At 39.9% G+C, this 22,632-nt stretch overlaps 1 protein-coding gene across 5 annotated transcripts in view; it reads left to right on the forward strand.

Annotated features, from left to right (window-relative positions):
* The first annotated feature begins 236 nt into the window (after positions 1–236).
* PCMTD1 (protein-L-isoaspartate (D-aspartate) O-methyltransferase domain containing 1) overlaps positions 237–22,632 on the forward strand; it is a 40,879-nt gene continuing 18,483 nt past the window's right edge. The window contains exons 1-3 of one of the 5 annotated variants that reach the window (XM_042029027.1): positions 237–476; positions 17,586–18,012; positions 21,940–22,042. In XM_042029027.1, the coding sequence (XP_041884961.1) occupies positions 17,706–18,012; positions 21,940–22,042 (410 nt within the window). In that variant the 5' untranslated portion in view covers positions 237–476; positions 17,586–17,705. Of the gene's footprint in view, positions 477–882; positions 984–1,084; positions 1,104–1,253; positions 1,356–17,585; positions 18,013–21,939; positions 22,043–22,632 lie in introns of those variants that run through there. The other 4 variants (XM_042029032.1, XM_042029029.1, XM_042029031.1 and 1 more) reach the window with 4 other exon arrangements.

Genomic DNA, 22,632 nt, shown 5'->3' on the forward strand with positions numbered 1-22,632 from the left:
CAGGGCTTCCCAGCCGCCGGGAGGGAGAAGAGGCGGGAAAGAGAGGGGGGAGTCAGCGCGCGGGGCCGCCGCGACCCCAAGGCGACTAGTGACGAGCGCCGCGAGCGCCGGCCGCCCATTGGCTGTCGCGCGGGCGCCGAGCGGCCAATCAGGGCCGGGCGCGGAGCAGCGCAGCGCTCGCCCTCGCCCCGCCCGGCGGCCCCGCGCGCGGGGGGCGGGGTCACGTGACGCTCTGTTTACATCCTCTCAGCTGTCGGGCCCCGCCTCCCCCGTCCCGTCCCGTCCCGTCCTTCGCACCGGCACCGGCCGCCGAACCGACCCGCGAGCCCCGGCCCGTGGCTGCCCAGCGCCGCTCTCCGCACGCTCAGCCGTTCGCCCGCGGCCGGCCGGAGTGCCCTCCTGCCTGCAATTCTCGCCCCCCCAGGCGGTCTCGCCGCTGCCGCCCAGCGCAGGGTCCGGGGCCCGCTGCGGAACGGGTGAGTCGGGGGGTGGGCAGAACTGCGCTCCGGCCGCGCTGTGCAGCGCGGAGGCCCCGTCGGGTGGCCGGGACGGTGGGTTGTGGCGGGGGAGAGAGGGAGCGCAGCCCGCTGGCCCCTGCCCTCCGGCCCCTGCCCTCCGCTGGCGCCCCGGGCGCTCCGGTCCCCATTGTCCGTGGGCCCCGCACGCAGGCGCGGGCGAAGGGGGGTGAGGGGGGGGCGGTTGTTTTCGCACAGCCGGGATGGGGCGAGGGCTCGCCTTGGGGAGGGACAGGACGGGCTCTGTGCCTACGCCCTCGGCAGCCCCTTCTTTTTCCTCCTCCTTTGCCCGACCCTCGCCACCCCTCGTGCTGTCTGCGTAATAAATAATCTCTGGCCCAAAAAGGGTTGGGAGGAGGAGATGTGGTTGGTGTAGCTGCCGCGGGCCTGGGCAGCTGTGAGAGGACGGGGACAAGAGAGAAGGTTCCAGCCTCGAGATCCAGGCGGGGGGATGGTGGTACGGGCAAGGTGAGGGCAGCACACGTCCCCCGCTGCGGCTCAGCGCCCTGCCTCCCCCCCCCATGACGGCTGTGGGTTTGCTTTTTGCCTTTGAGGAAATGCAGTGAGAAGAGGAGCCTGCGTTTTGGGGTTGGTTGTTTGTTTCGCTATCGAGTCTTTACAATCTCAGGGGCTTGTGGGGGCTGCGTCTTCCAGGCCGAGGCATCGTTGGGTGGTGCGTGAAACAACATTTTGTTTTGTTTCAAGAAAAACCCGTGGGCTAATGAAGGATATTTCTCCTTTTGGGAGTGGAGGAGGTGGTGCGGCTGCAGCGAGGGGAAGATACTTTGTTTACATAAACAAAGTGTGTGAAATGCGCGATAACTTCGCCCGCAAGCCAGGGTGAGTCGGTCTGTGAGCATTCCTGGCGGCAGCCGCCGGGGGAAAAGGAGAAGGCTGCCTTTGCCCCCCGCTTTGCCATAAACGCACATTTTTGTCTCTGTTTACATTGTGGTCTCTGTTTTGGCTGGGAGAAGCGTAAGGGGAGGAGCAGGAACTGGCTCCGGGGCTGCCACCTCCTCCCCTCTGTTGTCTTTGTTGTTATCTGCTCGAGGAGGCGTCCTGGGGTCATGTCTGTAGCTGAGCTGTGGTCTGAGGTGTTAATAGGATTCCTCTTGGGCCCGAAACCTCGGGCCGCCTTCTGCAGTGCATGTGCGGGTCTTGTTTGCCCTCCGTCCGCCCTCCTCCCCCCTGCCTCGGCAGTTGTCAGCGGCTCGCACTGAAGTTGCAGGAAGGGGAAGGGAGGGCAGAGGGGGAAGGAATCTTGGCATTTATTTGATACTCGGTCAGCAGCCTGGGCCTGCTTTGTGCAGCTCTGCTGTTAAAAGAAAAAACAAAAACGACACCTGAGGTGGAAGGGTGAGGGGATGTCTGTTTGAAAATAAGGTCTTTATGAAAGTACTAAACTGCTGCAGTGTGTGGAAAATGCTTGTGTCCTTGCAGTACTTGCCAGTGCCAACGTAGTTGGTGTTCTCCTGGGAGATATTTTTTTTTACTTCTGTCAAGTAAAAGTCAAGCAGAGTGGAACTGCAGACTTTAGTAAGAAAGTAAGGTTTCTTCTCATAAAGAGCAGCAAACTTTGGGACACGCAAAAAAAAATACCCAGAATAAGGCTAGTCAGGACTTCGGCAAATTAATGAAGATACCCAATTCCTCTTGACCATATGACCTCTGTGTTACAGAGAATGCTTTTTAAGATGCAAGACACAAAAATCCAGTGCTTAGAGTTAGTAGATTACAGTAATACGTGATGAGAATGTCTTTGTAACCTTAATCCATTATGCTTGCAAATTAATCATAATGTGTGATGCATTTTTTTCCCTCAACAGGACCATTACCCTACTCTGGGCAGACGATCTGTAGAAGGAATCAGGCTTGGATAAATAGAGCTGTCTTCTGCAGAACTCCTGCCTGATTTGTTGGAAAAGTTTGAAAAGTATTTTGGATGTGTAGGTGGAAAAATGCGTGAAAGATCTATTGGTATTTTAACTGACTTTGGGTGGATAAATATAATGATAGGAGTGTGAGAAGTATGTGAGTGAGGTCAGAGAGCCACAATGAGGGCTTTGGAGATGGACTCCTAGCCAGATGTTCTTTACAACAGTCAGTGTCCCTCAGAAATGCTAGAAAATACAATTGGATGTTGTTGGGAGGTCTGCAGTGAGGAGAATATAATGAAATCGCAGAAACAGAAAAAAGTATGTAATACTGAACAGTCCTGGATGGCCAAATTTTATTACTGTCTGTGCAGGGTTAGGTTCCTTCCCTGCATAATCTCTGATCTTCATTCCAGAATTCTTGTAAAAATCTTCTTACCTCTCTAATGGGCCTTCTCTCTGAATTTTCTTCATCTTATCTGTGTCATGACTTGCTTTAGATATGTGACTGGCCAGTTTCAATTTTGCAGTATTCTATTTATATATTATGAACTCTTGCCATTTTTATAATCATAATCTTGACAGTTTGGTGATTTTTATTGCTTAGTCTTCTATTTGCCTGTCAGTGACTGCCCAAGCTGCAGTTCCTTTTGAAGAGGCTTCTGCCTAATAGGAAACCTAAGAATAGGGCCTCAGTATCAGGCATGTATTGTAGTTTTCCATGCCTGTGCTGGACCATACCAGAGCAGTGACTTAGCTGTGTTTCTGTAAACGTGAAACACTTTGAGGTGGGAAGTGTGTATTCTGAAGATAAAGGTAGGCTTAGGCATGGTACCAGTGCTGGTGGAAGTCTTAAAAGAGCATGTTGCCCGTGATGTTTTTGTTTTAGGCAAACTTAAAAGACATTAGCACAAATGTTTTTTTAATGCTAAAAGACATTAGCACAAAATTCCTACTGCAAGACATAATAGTCCATGGTTCTTGTTTTTTCCCCCCAGAACCAGGCAATAAAATGTCCCCCTGCTGTGTCTCAGAAAGGTTTATGTCAGGTGTTTCAAAAGTTCCCCAGAACAAATACATTAAAAGCAATTCTGAAATATTAAGCATTATGGGAATGCTTGTGCCAGTCTTGGGCGCATGGGGAGAAACACCTGAGAATACAGTAGTTTTTTTCTGGATGAGAGGTGTCTTTACATGTACCTGTTCTTGTCATTTCCTGCTTTGTTCCCATTTTCAGCAGGAATGACACAGAGATCTGCTATTCTACCCTGCTGAACTGAAAGTGATGTTCTGTAGCTGATGATTAATTAGCTCTCTGTGTAAGAAAAGTACCTTGAAGTCTACAGCTCTTGGTACTCTTGAATGCAGACATGGTTTAATATAATCTCATTTATTTTATCTACTTAGAATGTAAATTCCTCAAAGCAAAAGTGGGTAGAATGTATGTGTGATCATGTTTTGCAAATGAATAATCAGTTATGTGACTGGCCTAAGGCACTCCAGGAATCTTCCGGTAGGGTCAGAAGTGGATCTGCGTGCTTCATCCTTTCCAACCAACAAGGGTGGGTTTTTGGGATGGAGAATTATTTTAGTGTATCTGCCTTGCAGAAAGGGTGATCATGCTGTTCCGCTCCATCATTTATGGAGTTATAGGGACTAAAGTCTAGTAGTTTATATTAAATATTATGGATATAATTGCATGAGAGCATCAGGAAATGACTACTGTGCTCCAATTCCTTTGGGACCTGTTTGTGTGCACTGGATGTTAATGAAAGCCTTCAGGCCTCCTTCGTGCAAGCTGTTAAAGCAGTTTCTACTGCTGTGTTAAGAAATTTGGGCTGGACTTTCGGTCCTTGAAGAAAGGATAGAATTTATAGTAGCTTAGGATGCTGAATATATTTTTTTTCAGAACTGAAAGATAGCTGGCTGGCATTTAGAAGAGTGGTGTTGGTCCTCTGTCCTTTTTGTCCTGGTATGTCACGCCTACTTCATGTTTTAGAATAGTGTTGCAAAGTTGGCAGTGATGTTAACTAACCTGAAGGAGCTTGGAATACTGATGGAATGTATGTTGTGTGCATTCTTGCTGAATCTACTTCTGATCAGAAGCTTGTTGAAAGTAAGACGAAAAGTAAACCATAAGCAAAGATATCTTTAAAAATGGCAGTTAGTCCAAAGAAACTTATTTTTGGAAAGGAAAAAGGATTGGAAGCTGTAGGATTGGACACTGATCTTGAGAATGACTGCAGGGTCTTTGTCACTTGTACATTGTGAATACAATTAGTATGTGACATATTTCTCAGTAAATTTTATCAGTCCTTTAAATTGAAGTGCAAAAATATAAATTGTCCTTTATTGTGAGGAAAAGACACTGGTTTAGAGGTCATTACAGAGCACTTAAACAAACAAAAACAGACAAAACCTCAAACTCCACAGACCTGAAAGAGTATAGGCGTGACATCAGGAGTCACCGTGGGAACTCAAAGGCTACAGATTCTGGTGTATTCTCATGTGGTGGAGTTCTAGAGTGGGGAATGACTGCAGAACTCCTCTTCTTAGAGGGGCTGTCTTGTGGCAGAAAAATACTGGAGCCTGCTGCTTAGAAAATATATTTAATGAAGGCTAATTTTGGAGTTCTGGCTTTGTTTTGTGTAATGTTTAGTGAAGAAAGGGTGTAAAGATCTTCCAGGTGCAGAGTATTGAGCTCTATGAGTTGCATGCAATTGGAGATTTGAGATACTGGGAGTGTTGTTAAGGTGACATAACAGGGGAGGTTTGGAATGCCTCTCAAGTACTGCATTTTACTTGATTTTTCTCAAAGTAGTATTTGCTGAGTGTACAGTTGCAAAACAAAGTTGGATTTGCTGTGTTTCTAGGGTGTAAAAGAGTACAGTTGGAATTAATGTTGAAAAACTTGTTTGAGGAAACAATTCAGAATTTGACAATAAAACGTTAAAATCAGGGTTAAAAGGTAACAGGCTTAGATCAAGTGGTTTGATAGCAACATGCGGTGTTCTGAATCCTGAATGAAAGACATTTATATGGAGGTGCTGTAGGGCATCTGAGTTGTTAGCATGCTGTTATATATGAGAGGATTTACTGAAGGTCTACATTATTTGAAGTATAAAAAAACCCCCAGATGTCAGACAGGATAAATCTGAAGCAGACGTAGCTGAGCGGTTAGGGAAGAGAGCCCTTGTCTTGGATGCTGACATGCATGTTTTACTGGAGATGGTGTGTGTTTAGAGACACACTTGCACAAGGAGCACGTGGACAACCAACCAATTCTGTGGCAGTGTGGAGACTGTAAACAGGATCTCTGTTCTGAATGTTTTTAGAACCTGGTGATGACAGACTGGTTACAAGTCACTGTCTCCAGGTTTGCTCTTCTGGTTCCTTTTGGCTAATGATGCCTTTTATCTGGTTGCTTTTCCAGTCCCAGCTGTTAGGTTCCTTTCAAAGCAGTCTTAAAGCACACAGAAAGAGCAGCTCCTCTGACTTACTTGCTGACAAGCAAAGACAGGATGTGGGCAGAAGAGTTTTCTGTTTTGTTTTTTAGCACTAATTGTTGCTGTAGCACTGGCCAAGTAGCCAATAGTTAGCGTGTGCACCTAAAATAGCACTAGAGGTCTGTGTTTGAGCACTTGAGTCACATCGCAAGTACCAGAAGCTTGCTGTTTTTATTACAAAACCTTTTCTTTGCATGGTTTCTAAATAGATAAGTCTTATTAAAGCTGTCAGTAATCATAATTATTTCTTCCTTTTTTTTTAACAATTGTCTCGTTAAAGTCTTAAGTGATAGGTGCATATTTTTAATGGCAAATTAAGCAATCTTGAAAACTATTTTCAGGATGAATAGTGACAACTTTGTAATGCTGGATAATGTTCCTCCAGGAGGCATCTGTCACTGGGAAGATTTTTCTTCCAGCTGATGTCTACAAATGTCTTTTTAGATTTAGTGGTAAGAGTTAGAGTCAAATCAGAGTTGTTCTAAAATACTGGTTTAAGATGTAGTGAAAGGAAGTATGCAGTAATATTGTAGACACAAAAGGAATGTAACTATTAAAAGCTTGTATTGGTACCATCCTTCAAGCAAAGCAAATAGAATTTGTTATGAGTTGTCTTCAGGAGTGAAAGGGAACTAGATTTTAAAGAGATCATCTCAGAGATGACGTCTTAATTATTTGCTCATATTTTAGAAAGACAGATCTTCTTCTCCAAAAGGAGATTTCTGCAATGTGTGGGTTTTTTTTAAGTGAAGTGATAATAATTGGAATTGTTTATAGTAATAGTCAGCTAGTGAATCACAGTCAGTAATTGATATGCCTGTGGCATCCCTGTCCCAAATGAAAGGCTTGATTCCTATAAATGGTTGTTTTAACATTGAGAGGAATTAGGACCATGTGGTTGGCAGAAAATGAGAAGTGATTACTATTTTGAGATTTTATTATTTCTGTAGCAAATGTTTTTAGCAGATATTTGGGAATTAGCATGTGGTTTTCTTGACATATAAAAGAAAAAGCCAAGTAATACTACTCAACCCAGTCAGGATGACTGTACTGTATCATGGTCTGTATATCAGACTTAGAGATGATTGTGGGAACCACTATCCTCGTAATCATATTTGCAGAACAGTTGTTTTTTCTTGATAGGTATGACTGAAATGAATGCAAGTCAGCTTTGCTGAAAGAATGAACTCCAAAGTTCTCTAAAGGAGATGCTTAATTTTGACAAATGGTTAATATTTCTGTAGTACTAATAAGTTCAAGTAATCAGGAATGCTGTATTTCTACTGGGACATGAGTTTGCCGTTACAGAATTTAATTTTCATTTGAAAATTTTTGCCTGACACTCATGAAGTTCTTGTCTACTCTTGAAGTTCTTGTTAGTTTCTGGTGGATGGGGTTTTGCTGGCTATTCTTCTGCTGGGGCATGTGATCCTACTCTTTATTTGCAAAACTGTCCCCTTTACCGTTTTGGGAATGAACTGTGGTTTTCTTTCCATTCAGTGTAGTCCAGTTTGTTAAACTCTGCTGTATTCTTCCTTCAAGAAACTCTAAATTTGGCATTATTGCGGTCAGAAGGTCAGTGAAACTGGAAGGACAGAGAAAAGTCGAGTTGCTGAGTTTTTGACTTCTGCTGAGCTGAGATCTGCAGTATTATAAAATCCCATAGGCCTTAGTCTCTCATTATTTGCTTCAGTTAATTATGCATTCATCATGACTAAGACTCATTACTGCCAAGTTTCCTGAGATTCTGTGATGTTTTCTGAAGTAATTCAGTTGTCAGAAAAAGTCAGTGTAAAATTTGACTTCTCCATTCTGGCATGCTCTGGATAAACTGGAGTTGTCCATGATATAACTACATCAGGTTGTGTGAGTGTAGCAGCCTCTTGCGTTATATCTGTAAACTACAGTTCTACCAGGTGAAAACCATGTGCTTTGTATGACTGCAAAAAACCTGATACAGTAAAATTGTGGGAGTGATGATTAACTTGAGCTGTGCAAGTGCACAGCTGCTATATGATAAAAGGTTCTCAACTTCCATTTCTTGCTGAAGTATTTGCATGGATATTTTGAAATGGTTACTGGAGCTTTCACAAATGCTCCAAATCCCTTCCAGACGACATCTGCTGTTGTTGGTACTGTAAGTAAATTATAACTTTGGAGTCAAATTTACAGTAGTACTTAATTCATACCTGAAGAGAAAGAAAAACAATAATTCAGAACCATTTTCAAGTTAAAAATGTGTTTATGTGTTTTGATTTTCGCTTTTAAAGAAGGCCTATAAAGGGTTTTGTTCAAGTATTTCCAGTTTTTAGTTTAGGTGTCCGTGGCCTCAGGTCCAGTGAGTTGTGAGGCTAAGCATGTATTCTCAGTAGCAAACAAACAAATGTATTCAGCGTGTACGTACATAATTTGCTACCACACCAACACAGGAGATGGCATTAATGCAAGCACAAACAGCACCAGTGATCTCATCCTGTTACCTTTTCTGGATGGCCAAGCTGAATGTCTGCAAACACGTGTGTGTATATATTACAAATCTTTCCAGTTACTGGGTTTAGGCACTTGTTCTGCCCTGGAGCTCTTCCATCCATTTGTGCCACATTGCCTCTTACACACATGCACATGCTCAGCTGCCAGTCTCAAACACCACAGATTCTCCAGCAGCTCACCTTGGACCCCTCTTTGTTCCTCCAGCAGCCGAGTCCTTCAGCTGCCTCTCTCAGCCAGTGTGTCCCATCCCAGTTCCAAGGCCACTCTGCTGGTTTGCTGGCCAGTCCAGCTTGGTACTCTGTGTGGTTACACCCAGATCTGCAGAAGCTCATGCCCTGCTTTGCTGGCACCACAGACCCACTGGCCCCTGTGACTCGTGGTCTGACTCCATGTCCTGTAGATACTGATGGACACCAAACAGAGGCCCAAGAGAGAGTTGTAAAAGGAGATTAACAGTCTGACAGGATAGGCAGAGCACAGCTGGACGCACATACTCACCTACAGCCTGCTCACAGGTGACCTGTCCCTCTTGTCATCGTAGCCCTGGCTTTTCCGTGCTTGTTTCTCACCAAGACACTGTGATTTTTCCCTTTCCTCACCTCTGGTTCCTCCCCTATGCATCCCGTCACAGGACTTGTGCCATCCCAGAGTCCCTTTCCCCTGAACTCCCTGGGAACTTTTGTAGCCCTGTAAGAGGCACGGTGGTGGTGGGAGTGTGGAGAGAGCCGATGGTAGCCCGGATCACCGTATTCACTTGTGTTTCCCCCATTTGTAAGTGCACCCCTGCTCCTCTGTGTGCAGAACAGCTTTCTGTCACATAACCCAACAAGGTTAACTTTGATATGTGCAGGCAAATCATCTGTTTAATCATTTGCAAGCCCTGTGGAAAATTTTAAGGTAGAAGGTACTGACTGACCACAGAGGTCTAAATTAAAGTGATACCGTTACAAAAGCAATACTTTGAAACATTACCTCAAAGTAGGGAGAATAATAAAATATTTGCATGAAGCTTTGTGAAACAGACTTTGGTAACGGTATTAATGCTATAGCCTTTTACATTGTAAATTTAAGTGTTGATTTTTATTTTCCTGGATGACTAGAGACTTTTTGTTAAAATTTTATTCTGGATTTAGTTTGTACTTGATTTGTATGTTTTGAAAGTTTTGATAAATCATCTCTTTTGGTTAGAACTGTGAAAGGAGAGTTGATCTCTCTTTTATATAAAGTAAGCATTGAAAATCTTAAGTTAGATTTATGGACAAAGTCACATCACTTTACGTTGTGCTGAACACATGGATTTATGGTATGTGTGGAGACTGAGACAAATTATGATCTGAATCCTTAAAGTCTAAAGATTTTGGATATGCAGGATTTGGGGATTAAAAAGAAGAAAGTGAGGTGGATATCCTTTGCTTTCTTTGACAAGATAAAAGTAACTCAGTGTGCAAGTGTTAGTAAACAAGTTACATTTGAAAAAAATAGTGATTCCAGTATGATGCTTCTGAAGATTGCATCTGTGAAAGAATTTTGTGTCATGGTTCTGAGGAAGAGAAGCAGGAAACAGGAGTAGGCTTTACTCATTCTTCCCTCTTGAGAATTACAGGAGTAAGTAATAAAATAACTTCTCAAAACATATTATTGTATTGCACTGTACTGTTTTAAGAATCAAGCAAAGAAGCGTCAGGATTTATTCTTTCCTTAAACTGTATTTATTTAGTATCTCGTAAGAAGAGGATGCATAGTAAATAAAAGTTCTCAGGCTGTGAAAGAAAACATCCTGATAATACAGTATTTAAGTTATTTATGCTGTGATTATTGCATGCTATTTTGATGCTTTTAGATATATTTCCAAAGATTAGAAACCAAAAAGTTTTAGTGGTAAAGTTGATTGATATTTTTGTTTTTTAATTTGGCCTGGGGTTTTTTTTTGTAGAGACTGAAGTAAATGCATAGCTCCAAGATGAGGTTTCAAGTATCAGGAATGTAACTATCTTCTATTTTTACACTTGACCTCATTTCTATTTTCTTTTGCTAAAAGCAACAGGCATATGTTGTTCTGTTGCTGCTGGAAGTGAGTTATTTAAATAGCTTGAAATGTTTATGTGCAATAAGTTTTTGAACTTTAGTACTGGCTGAAATAGTGAAAATTCTGTCATGGGCCACATTTTGCCTAGTCAGAGTTATATGAACTGTGACTTGATCTGCTTGAGAACTATAACTTCTGTGGTGAAAGGTTAGAAAAATATGTTTCAGTTCTTGTACAAAACCTACTTTGTATTTAATTATAAAAAAAGATTCTCCCTCCCCATCCCCCAGTTGTTGCTGGTGACTCTGTGAAGGTGATACTCAAAGTAAAGGAGCATCATTTTACTTTGGTTTGTTATGTTCTGGTCACCCAAACTAAATTATTAACCATTTTCTTTCATGAAGAAAAACAAGTTTTGTTTTAAAAATGTTGAGTATTTCAATTGTTCTTTATATATATATGTATATCAAGGTGTCTTAGATGGAAAGTGATCACAATAATATTAAAATTTGCAGAAATGTTTGTGTCACTTTAATGCCTTTTGCCTTTTCAGGCTAAACAAAATTAGATACACCAGAACTAGTTCGTTTTACACATCACTCTACAGCTCTTCTAATGCTTAGCATTTGCCTGTTGTGGCTTATATGAATCTGCTCTCTGTTAAATATTCTTCTACAAAGCTGTGTATTGTGGCAATGAGTTTTGCAGCCTGGTCACTCTGTAGCCCACTAATTTGTGAAATGTGTGCCCAGACATCAGTTTCTGATCTGCAAAACAGGTGCATGAGACTCAGTGAATATCAGACATCTGTATGTATTAAACAAGATTGATTCATATCCCTTGTGAACTCCTGATATTTTAAGCAGTGAACAAACCACTATTACCTGGTACCTCCTGGCCCTATGGGTCTGTTTGGCCCTTGAGAGAAGCTTTTCGTCTTCCCCCTTTCTCCCATCCAGTCTGTGATAAAGCTCTTTGGCTAGTTCATGCTGGGCAAACTAAAAATAGTTGTGGCCTGGGAATGGACAGAGCTGTAGGCACACCTCTCAGGAGCTGAGACCTTTACAAAACGTGCTAGAAGAGGACTGCCAGCTTCTGCATGGACACTGGTATCAGAGGAAGGATAGGGGATCTTCTGCATGTTAGACGTTAGGTTAAACTGATATCTTTTGCTTAGGAGATCTGTAATGGAACTTTGAAAGGTCACTAAGTCATCTTAGGCTCCCCAGAGACGAGAGTATTTTATGCATTGTCTTAACAACTAAGCAACAGGAAATGTTTTGGACTGGTGTGGGTAGAGAAGCAATATTAATTATTTTGAAGTCTGCAATTGATGGTACACTATACAGACACAGAATCAGGGCAGAGCTAGTGTTCATTCAGTCATAAAGGTATACATATAACCTGTTGAGATGTAATCACCAGTTTGCCTATAGCAATTAGTGAGTCTATGTTTGAAGAAGAAACTGCTCTTGAAGCTTAAGAGGCTCAGCTTTGCAAGAGTTTTTTGGTTGCCCAGATTTTAAGCAATTAGGAGAGCTCAGTCAGGATGTGGGGTTAGCTGCACATTAAAATTTCAGTCCAGGAAGTATGTGGGATTGTTTGTTTTGCTTTGTAATAAAAGGTAATGAATTTTCAAGTCTTTATCAACATATCTGAGAACAGGTCTGGCATACAGAACTGATGTATAGAAAAATGTTCCTTTCAGCATTCAGTCCTTGGTATGGTATGAAGGGGGTAGGTAGAATTTCAAATGAGAAAAACAAATTAAGTACAAGAGAAAGCCCAGACCAAGACAGGAATGTATCCTAGTTCAAAGAAGAGAGAAAAACAATCAAACACAAAAACAACTAACAAAATTCTATGTTGTATTGTTATTTTTTTACTCAAGTTCATGTGAACTGTCTCAATTAAAAAAAAAAAAAAAGTTCAGTAGCTACTCAGCAAGTTAGTCCAAAATTATGCCCTTGGGCAGCTACCAAGGTTAAATTCATTTGATCATGTGCTTATATGCTTGTCACTGATCATACATTTGTGGAGTTCCACAAGTTTCAGTACCTCTTCTGAGAGAAATGCAGTACCATGTCTGCTGTTCAGTGTGTTCAGGTGACTGGAGGTGGAGGAAGAGTGAGAGCAGGCACATACCCAGAATCTTGTATAAACAGCTGTTGAAAGCTCAAACAGGAAGGTCAGGGCTTAAGCTTACATCAGACTTGACAAACATTTTCTGCCCAAGTAGGTCAGTGCAATTCAGGCTAAGTCAGTAGTTGTGTCTGTTTACATTCATTTGACTTAACGCTAATCCTGTAGTCTGTTCTTTGTTCCATTGCTGTATTGCAGAGAACCTTGAAGCATGCTTTGTGGAGTGCACTGCATTGGAGAGCTGACTCTACTTGGTTTTGTACTTCTTTCTGTTTAACTTGAAGGGCTTCTTGAAGTGACCCACTTAACAGTAGGTTGGGAGTGAGTGCTTTTAAGTAAGATTAGTCTAGACTATAGACCTCAAAAACGTGCAGTGTTCTCAACAGAGTTTTCCTTAATGCACCAAGTAGGATCATATATCCTAAAAACAACAGGTTTTCTTCTTTCATAGCTGTTAGGAGTGACAAAACAAATAGCTGTGGACGAGAAGGCAGTTCCAGTAGTTGGTTTTCCAAAGCACTTAGACTTTTTGCTGCCTTTAGTATCAGTTTAGCAGCAAGGTGTAGGTACAATTTTTGTTTTAATTGTTTGTGAAGATTTCATTCCAAAATACCTCTGTGTTCCACATTTTATTCTTATTTTTGTGGTCACCTACTACAGTTACTGCCGGCACATACGTCATATTTTGGTTTTCTCCAGTCTTTGCTGGGTGAAGGTAATATTGGAATTATTCTTTCCCTTTCATATCATAATGAATTATACTGTTTATTTTAAAGCTCCTGTTGAAATCTTAAGCTCAGCTCTGCAGTTCGAGGTTGAATTTCCTTGTGTGAGTTGCTGTTACAATACTTGGGAGAAAAAGGGAAACTAAATGGAAGATGGAGTCCTGTGGTTATAGGAGTCATTGCATGGGAGGACAGGTGCAGCATGATCTTGAGTTCATAACAGCTACAGGGGTGTCATTAATTGAGTCTGGACAGAAAGAAGTAAGTCTGATGCTTGATTGGTGGCCTGGGAAACTTTAAATCTCTGCTCATCAGAGCAATGTTGCTGATTTTTGACATGAGTAAACTGAAACTGTTAAATTGAATGAAGTGTTTCAGGCTCTTGTGTGCATTCATGGCTAATTCCCTTCTATTGCCAGTCACAGAATATTCCTTTTTGGGGATATTGAACAGCTGAATCATAGCATTAATGTGGAGCTCAGTAATTTGTTGCTGTTTTCTCCCTCTCACAGGTAAGAGGGAACATTGATCAAGCAAGATTGTATTCTCTCTATGAGTTTAAAGTAATGTATCACACTCCTGATTCAGTGTCATGTTTCTCCAAGCCGATGTGTTAGTGAAAATAGTTGTGAGGAGACTTCAAGTATGGCTGATTCCATTTATTATTTTATTTTCTATTTTCCATCCTTTGAAACAAAGTGAGGATCAAGTTAGTTGGCTCAATTAGCTTGTATTTCTAAGTAGTTATCTATATGGAGTCAGGTTGTGTCAGTATTACAAGATACCAAATTTTTTAGATACTTGACATCATACAGATTTAGCAGTGTTGATGAGGTTTTGTCTGGCAAATTAACTGGATACCTTGCTAGGACAGTATTTAAACTGTATTTAAGAGAGTGTGCAAGTCCTTAGTGGCCCAGGGAATTAACCTGAAGTGCAAATATATTTGTAGAAATTCTGAAACGTGCAAAACTTGTGTCCCTTTAAAAGCTGGCAAGGAAATCTGGTAAACCTTCTACCTCGTTACTAACTTCTCAGCTAAGAGTTTTGCATATCTTATAAAATAGTGAAGAATTAAAATGCACTCAAATTGTTGTCACTTCTTAGCCACGTAGCCAAAAAATGTGTTCAATTAATGGAAAAATGATTAAAAAAAAAAAAAATCAAAAGAACACCCAGAAATACTGAAATTGGTTACTAGTTAGGTCAGAAACAGAGGTGGTGTTACACAGTTGTGTGGATTGTTATGGAAATTGGAAAGTGTGTTTCCATCTCATTTTTATTGTAAATATAAGAAACTTCAAGATAGGGTTCCAACTTCTGAAAATAAATTCATGAGTAGTGTGGAATGAGAAACGAAGATTGTTTTAATTGTAGTTGGTTTTACTAACTGAATGAACCTTATCAAGACTATATTGAAATGTTAACTCCTAAACTGTAATTTCTATTGGCTTCTGTATTCCAAAGATTCCTGAGGCTAAAAGCAGTAGCTGCATTTTGTTACCTTGTCAAACCTTCCTCTGTCTTGTGAAATTGCTGCACCTCTAATAGGCATCAGAATGCTGCTGCTTGTGCTCTTTGTGAACTGTGTGTTTTTCAGTTTTAATATCAGGGAGCTTCACAGGATGTTTTTGGTGAGCATTCAGCTGTGTAGAAAGTTTTGTCATAGTGTGCTCTTCTGTTTTTATCTTGGTCCTGGGTCAACTGTCACAAGGAAGATTTGAGTAACTTTCCCTTTTTCTCCAGCTGTGCCAAAATGGCTTCTGAGATGTTTTCTTTTGTGTGTTTAAAATATCTATCATCTCTGTTAGTAGTAGTTTTATTTTGATAAGCAACAGCTTATGAATATAAAAGCATTGGAGGAAAGTGAACTATCAAAAAGTATTTCTCTGCAGCACAAGAGGCCACTTCTCGTGAAAAGATCTATTTCTTTCACTTCCTAGGGCATTTTTGATTTTGAAAAAAATACTTTCCATTTGACCAGCACTTTTTCCTACCTGTAGCTGTGGAGTCCAGAGTAGAGCACTGTAGTTGATTAATGAAAGCAAACCTAAACAAGATACCTAAAAAGCAAACACCATCACTGTCATCTACTTAATATCACCTTCTTCAGACAGGGGCAGTATATCCAGAATGAGATGTAACCTTCAACTGCACTGCCAAATAGCTACACTGTTCTGCTGTCTCATTCTTGAGAGGAGGGACTGTCCATTTCTTGTCTCCCCTACTTCCCACAATGTCACGGTGTCAACCACGCCTTTTCTGTTCTTGGCTTTGAGATTTTGTGTGATAGCTATTACTGAAGTTGAGACACTTGGTGGGTGTCATCAGTAGAAAGTCTTGTGATACTGCAGTAACTTGAGCTGTCATGTAATGCCACGAATACAAAATCACTAAATACCTAAAAAATTCTGTTTCAGTGTTGTGAGTATTGAAAATCAGAAAAATGTTATTTACAGGAAGTAAATATTATGTGAAAGTAGTGAAGACACTTGTTGATGGAAATGCTAATAAAGCTTTACGTTTTCTCATCTGCGGGCTCTGCACATTTGCTGGCGCAGTGCTGATGGCGAGCCGAGTTCTCCATCTGCTGGTGTGAGGTGGAAGGGCTGGAAGCAGCAGTCCCATTTCTCAAATGTAGCAGCTGAGTTTAGTCTTCAGAAAACTCAGTTCTTACCTTTGTGTTTTTATTTGAAATTACTTTCAAACATATCTCAATATAATCATGAACTTTTTAGTATGAAAGATGGCAGAAACTATTTCGTTAGTCACTGTAGATTATTTAACCGAAGTATCATTTGATTCATTGGACCTTGAGGTGTGGTGCAAGTGTAAACAAATGAGTAGGGCTGGAATATTTTTATGAACTACACTTAGTAAAAGTCTCTCTCAGGTTTCATATTTTCTGTCCGAGTTGTCCTGTAATTTTTTCACAAGTAGAAAGAAATAATTCCTGTGCAGTTGAACACACACAGGCCTACTTATCCTGCTGTGGAACACTAGGGTGTTCAGAAGTCTATTTTTTTACTTTAATCGAAGATTTTTTTTTGCTGGATAATTGCACCTGGTGACGCTTTACCTCTTTCCATTCCTGAATGTCAGTGGGAATTGGTTTTGCTTCAGAGGGAAACACACAGCTGGATGGTGAACAGTCATCATTTCACCTCTGATTTACCAGGGCTTTAGCAGCCCTGAACATTCCACCCCCTCCCCAGTAAACTCCCCCCAGTTTATATGACACCCTATGGGATGGAATATCCCTTTGGACAGTTCAGGTCAGCTGTTCTAGCCATGCTCTCTCCTGGCTCCTTGTGCAGCCTTGCTCATTGGCAGAGTGTGGGAAATGGAAAAGTCCTTGGCTTAGGGTAAACACTACTGAGCAACAACTAAAACTTCAATGTGTTATTTTGATACTCACTGTGTACTCTATTCACCTAGAAGTGGTGCATTAAACTTCCTGTTTTCCTGTCTCCTAGCCTTCTGTTGCTATTTTACTGGTAATTCATGCAACATGAAAAATGTTAACATCTGGATTTTGAGTTTAGTAATTAATAATGAAGTAACTGTAGATAACTAAACACAGATCTGAAGGAATTATTTTGAAGTTAATATGACTTATCACAATGTGCTGTGTAGAATTACACTTAGGACTTGGCAAGCTGTTGAAAACTTCTAGGTACTTAGGAATTTTTATTCCTCTAGTGAATATGGCAGGTGTTAGGAGGCGCTCAATTACTTGGAGGGCTTTCCTGTTTTGATTCCAGAGCTGAGCAATGTGCCATTGTATCTGCACTAGTGTTCTGTTTCAGCTCAAAAGTGAACATCTGAAAAGCATCTCCATCACCCCTTACTGGGCTTTGTTTCCCCCCATGGGGTGATCTTGGAGCATAGAAACCCAAATTCTTTCAAAATTAGTTAAGGTGGTACATACTCCAACTGCTGTTGGGCATTTAGTTCTCAGGATGGGATTAGAGCTTGCCCAAAGGCAGTTGCTGTCCCATCCGTGCCCCCTCAAATATATAACATGGGTGATGGCTTCTTGGCCCTGCAGTGTTTGCAGTGTCTAGCAAGCACTTCAGCATAAGGGTTTGCAGAATGTAGACAGCCCATGTTGATGTATTATGCTTGTGTTCCTCAGCTTTGAGGTAAAGTGTGAGGGGCAGAATTTTGATTAAATACTAGCTGTCCTGACTCATAGTTCTGCTTCACAAAGTTACCCAGTACTAACAATATTTCATCACCTGCTAATAGTTGTTAATTTCTTTGCCTTTTGAAACTCAAGTTATGTAAATATATCTGTTTTGCAGGATTCACTTGTGATGGCCTTCTGAAAAAACAACTGAGACTCCATTACATACATACACTTTTGGGAAAACGCTCCTCCTAATGTATTTTGCAAACTAATTGAATTACCGTAGAAGTTCAGCATGGGAGGAGCTGTGAGTGCTGGAGAAGACAACGATGACTTAATTGATAACTTGAAAGAAGCTCAGTATATTCGCACCGAGAGTGTGGAGCAAGCCTTCAGAGCAATTGATCGTGGTGATTATTATCTGGAAGGATACAGGGACAATGCTTATAAAGACTTGGCCTGGAAGCATGGAAATATACACTTGTCAGCACCTTGCATTTATTCTGAAGTCATGGAAGCACTGAAACTTCAGCCTGGATTGTCTTTTCTAAATCTGGGTAGTGGAACCGGATACTTGAGTACAATGGTGGGATTAATATTAGGTAATTATTAATATTGGGTAACCTGAATGTTTTTATTCAAATATGGTGGGTTTGCATATTTTAGAAGATTATGCAAGCCCTGTAAAACCTTACTTTTACTTCTTTAACAATGACAGTACCATACTTAAGACTGGCTCTTTGAGATGTGTTGTTCAAATATTGTTGGTTATCTGCAAGCAGTTCACTGGTGCTGTAGTTTGGTGACATTTCGTGGGATGTTTTGAAAGAGGCAATTCTTCCTGCATTCTGTAGTCTACAATTCTCATTTGAAGGAAAACAATCCTTATTTTTGTTTAAAAGGGAAAGGTAGAGTGGAACAATTTTTGAAGACTAAAATTTTCATCTGCATTTGCACTCTATTCGTGCCCTTACTGTAGGTTACTGTTTTGATCTTCAGTTTATGGAAAGGGAAATCTAAATCTAAATTGTAAAGGCTAATTTCTCTTGAAGAAATTTAAATGAAAAGTAAATTTGTATCAGTATGCAAACAGTTATTTTAAAATACATTTAATCTTTTTTTAGTGGGAGAATTTTGGGATGTAGACTGATGAGACTGTTTAATCGCGTCTGTAGGTTTTGAAAAGAGTTGAACACACTAGCACTTTCTTCTTGTTTTCAAATACATTTCCTATATGAAAAAAGATGGAATTAAATATTGTTGCCTAAATTAAATTTTAAAACCTGGAGAGAAAAATGCATTAAATTTCCTTTTGCCAAACATGTAGATTACAGAACACATACACCAACAACTAATTTTTTTACAAATCAATTTCACATTAAAATAACTACAGCTGTATTATGTAATATAATTTTCATAGATAGTTTTTTTGACCATATTACATGCAATTTTTCTTTGGTTGCAGAAACCTTGCTGACAGGTAATATACACATTTTGCTTATATTTATTTATATACAAAACTAAGGTGTCAAGAGTTGGTTTTTATTTTTCAATTAATTTAGTTACTTTTTGGCATCAGTTCTTATTTATTGGAAGGAAGAAATTATGGCTAATAGTGCATAACAAACATCATTTGTTGGTATCTGCAGTATCTTTTGTTCTAGTTAATACTAATAAATACAAGAGATTCCACTGTGTTGTGGAAACAGGAATTATGTTCATTCACAGGTAAAAATAAGATAAAGCTATCTACTCTCTTAGAGTGTTGCTTTTCCCTGTTTGGGAGTGTTCCTAATTGAGAGTAGATATTTTAATTTAGATTGTAATATTTTAAATTTGGTATTAAAACTATTACTAAATAGTGCAGCATTTTTTTCTCTAAAGTGTTTTTTCAGGGTAGTGACTAATGGTACTTGTTTATTTCTGTTTTGTGGAAAGCTTTGTTACGTCATTATTCTTTCTTAGCTACTGTCTTAAAAAAAGAAATTTGTTTATTGCACTTAATTGTCTATATTATGCGTATCTCTGTATTTAACCAATTGCAAGTGGCTGTTGAATGCTCCTGGGTTTGACCTCTCCATATCAATCAGAATTCCTGTCCTTCAGAATAATATATGCAGAGTTGAGGAAATCAAACAGGAAAAGACTTGTCTTCTCTAGGGGGTGAGATTGGCTGACAGCCTGTGGAACAGCACAGTTACCCTGCAGATGTTCCCAAAAAGGCAGCTCAGGTGCTGATAGGCACTAGCAGGTCTTGTGCAGCCTGGAGTAGCAGCTGCCCAGCTACTTACAAAAGTAGATTTTCCGTGTTTCCAGAGTGCTGTATGCTGTCACCAAAGTCTTAGTGCTGTAATGTGTTTTAAGTTCTAGCCTGAGGCGTGGAAGGTGTAAATGCAATTTGTGCCTTTATTTTCTTACTATACTCCTTCTGATAAAATTAGTTACGTATAATAATTCTACTTCAGTGTTTGTTTTAAATCAGGGAACAGTTGCTTTAACACAGAAAAATAAACAGATGTAATTTTCTGACAAATAAACCATGTTCATTTTTAAAAGGTCAGGTTTTTTTCCAAACAAATTTCAGCATATACTGCAGTGAGGAGCAGAATCATGCGGGTTTTGACAGTAGTTGGGTATCTTTCAATTTGACGGTGTAGTGAGTAACGTTTCTACCACATTGGTTAAATTATCAAATAATCTGAAATCAGTGATCATTTCTAAGTATAGCAACATGCTTAAAAGACCCTGCACCAATCCACAGAGATTAAATTAACTGTTGCTGATACTGTTAAAATGTAAACGAAGTTCCAGCTAGGTGGTGGAAATGCTAGCTCATTATGCTGAAAGAGGCCAGTGGAGAAGTTGGTTTCACATTTTTATAATAGCTGACTCTGCTTACATGTCCAGCTGTGACATTCCCAGTGAAAGAAGAGCACACATTTCTCATCTTTCCATTTAAATTATGGATACTGTGGTATATAATGATGTGGTAGTGTTTTGCATTCATAGTTTTAATTTCAAGATGTTGGAGCAACTGACATTTGCAGGATGTTTTAGTTGTTTTTAAAGTTAGGTACTTGAAGGAATGTACATGTGAATTTTTGGACAGATGATGTTTATGCATTTTGAATTTACTTTGAGGTTAAAGGAATTTTGATTAATTTTTAAGTAAAGAAAACATACCTTGAATGCTGCTGTATGCTGTAGAGCTGTTAGAAACATCATAGCTTATTATGGTACAAGAGGATATTAAACAGCTAGAAAGGAATTGCCTATGCCAGTGCTTGTCTTAAAGTGACCAATAAGAAAATGAATTTACAGTAAAAATGTCAGCAGGAGGTACATGTTTTCACAAGTTCTGAGAAGATCTCTTGGATGATAGCTACCTCTTGCCTGTAGTCAGTGAGGTCTTATGAGCACTGCCGGTGGTAACCTTGTGGATTGGTTTTATTTCACCCAGTAGGAAATGTTATAAACTATGCTAAGAGTTGCAATTATTGATCAGCTTAATGGTACATAGCTATATGCTATATTTCTATTGCAGTAAAACAGAACCTCTCTTATTAACCCTAGTCTGTTTTGTTAATCTGTAGAAAAGACAAATTGAGTTCTGTTTCACTGGAGTAACATCATGGAGCTACATATTTAGGAAAGATTTAGAATGCAGTAGAGGGTATAAATATAAGTTTTGTCTAATCTTATTGATGTTTACTTTTCCCCTTCCCTCTCCCTTTTCCAATTCTATGCTCCAATGACTAAGGACCCTGGGCTATGAGTGCATGTTAAATTTAGAATCCTCACAGCAAATGTGACTGTCTGATTCAGATTCCTTCCTGATGTGGATAATCCTCATAATACTGTCTCATTATTTCTTCTTGTTCCTGAAATATAGCATTAACTTTTAGCACACAGTATGACTTGGAATTATACTTGGGTTTGATCACAGGAAAGCAATGCAACTGTGATGGGATTGTGATGAGTGAACATAATGTGTGGGCAATTTCACTGTTCTAGATGGAAATTAATTATTATATATAACTAAATCAGCAACAAATTTCTGATTTTGCAACCTGCAAAATAGAAGAGCATATAGGGCTAAAGTATATAATCCTCAATCTCTAAATTGTGAGAAGATTAAAAGTTTGCCATAAGAGAGCTTCAAAATTTAAATACAAAATACAGACTAAATTATAATTTTTATTTGTTGTACTCCAAGTAAATAATGTGTTGAAAAAGAGTTTGCTCACTGACTTCATCATAGTCAACATTTCCTGCATGCTTACAAAGAAAATTCATTCTGTATTCGTTTTGCTGTAGTTCTGTCCATGTTCTTTTATTGAACCTTTGGCCTTTTACCTTCCTCTTAAGCACCAGTAATGCAGATGCAAAAAGTAATTTTGTCTAGCAGTGTTTGGAGACTTCGGTTTTACGCATTTTTAATGTTTTTACAGTATAGTGCTGTTCCATTCAGTTTTGCTGTGCTTAGAAAAGAAACACCACAAAAGACACCATGCTATTTTTATTTACAGGACCTTTCGGGATAAATCATGGAATAGAGCTTCATTCAGATGTGGTAGAATATGCCAAGGAAAAGTTGGAGAGCTTCATAAAATACAGTGATAGCTTTGATAAGTAAGTATCTAATTTGTCTAGCTTGCTTTGCAATAACATTTTTGGTTTTAAACTCAGTGTGTCATTGCTTATGAGCTTAGGGAGGGGAGAAGAATGGCATCACACAACCAAAACCTAAGACTTCCAGTTTGTGGCTCTACTTCATGAGGTAAGTTGAGGCTTAAGAAAACACTCTTTGGAAGTATGGGAGTATTTCTGCTGTGCAGTGCTTAGTGAAATGGATTTCCCTGCATTTTGTCAGTGTGTATACATACATGGGCACACATATGTATGTGCATGTACATGCATATATACATTTAGGAGAGTGCCATGATATGTGGGTGTCTTTGCATGTATAGAGAGCAATTTTTATCCATTAAGTCAGTTTTTATTATGTAATTGTGCATCATCTCTCTCTACAGTATTAACTTTTTTTTCTAATCTACCCCTGTTGATCTGGACACGAAGAAATTTTTCTGATGGTCCTTGTGTTTACTCCCTGAAGAGAAGGACTTAAGAGTAGTCATCTGTGCTTGTAACACTACTCATTTTTACTTCTGGGTGTAACTCTGGGTTACAGGGCTTTGAACCTGATTGCTTCTACCTACTCA

This window comes from Corvus kubaryi, unplaced genomic scaffold, assembly GCF_017639235.1.
Source record: "Corvus kubaryi isolate FWS band 111438036 unplaced genomic scaffold, C.kubaryi_AGA036_p1.0 37312, whole genome shotgun sequence".
NCBI lineage: Eukaryota > Metazoa > Chordata > Aves > Passeriformes > Corvidae > Corvus > Corvus kubaryi.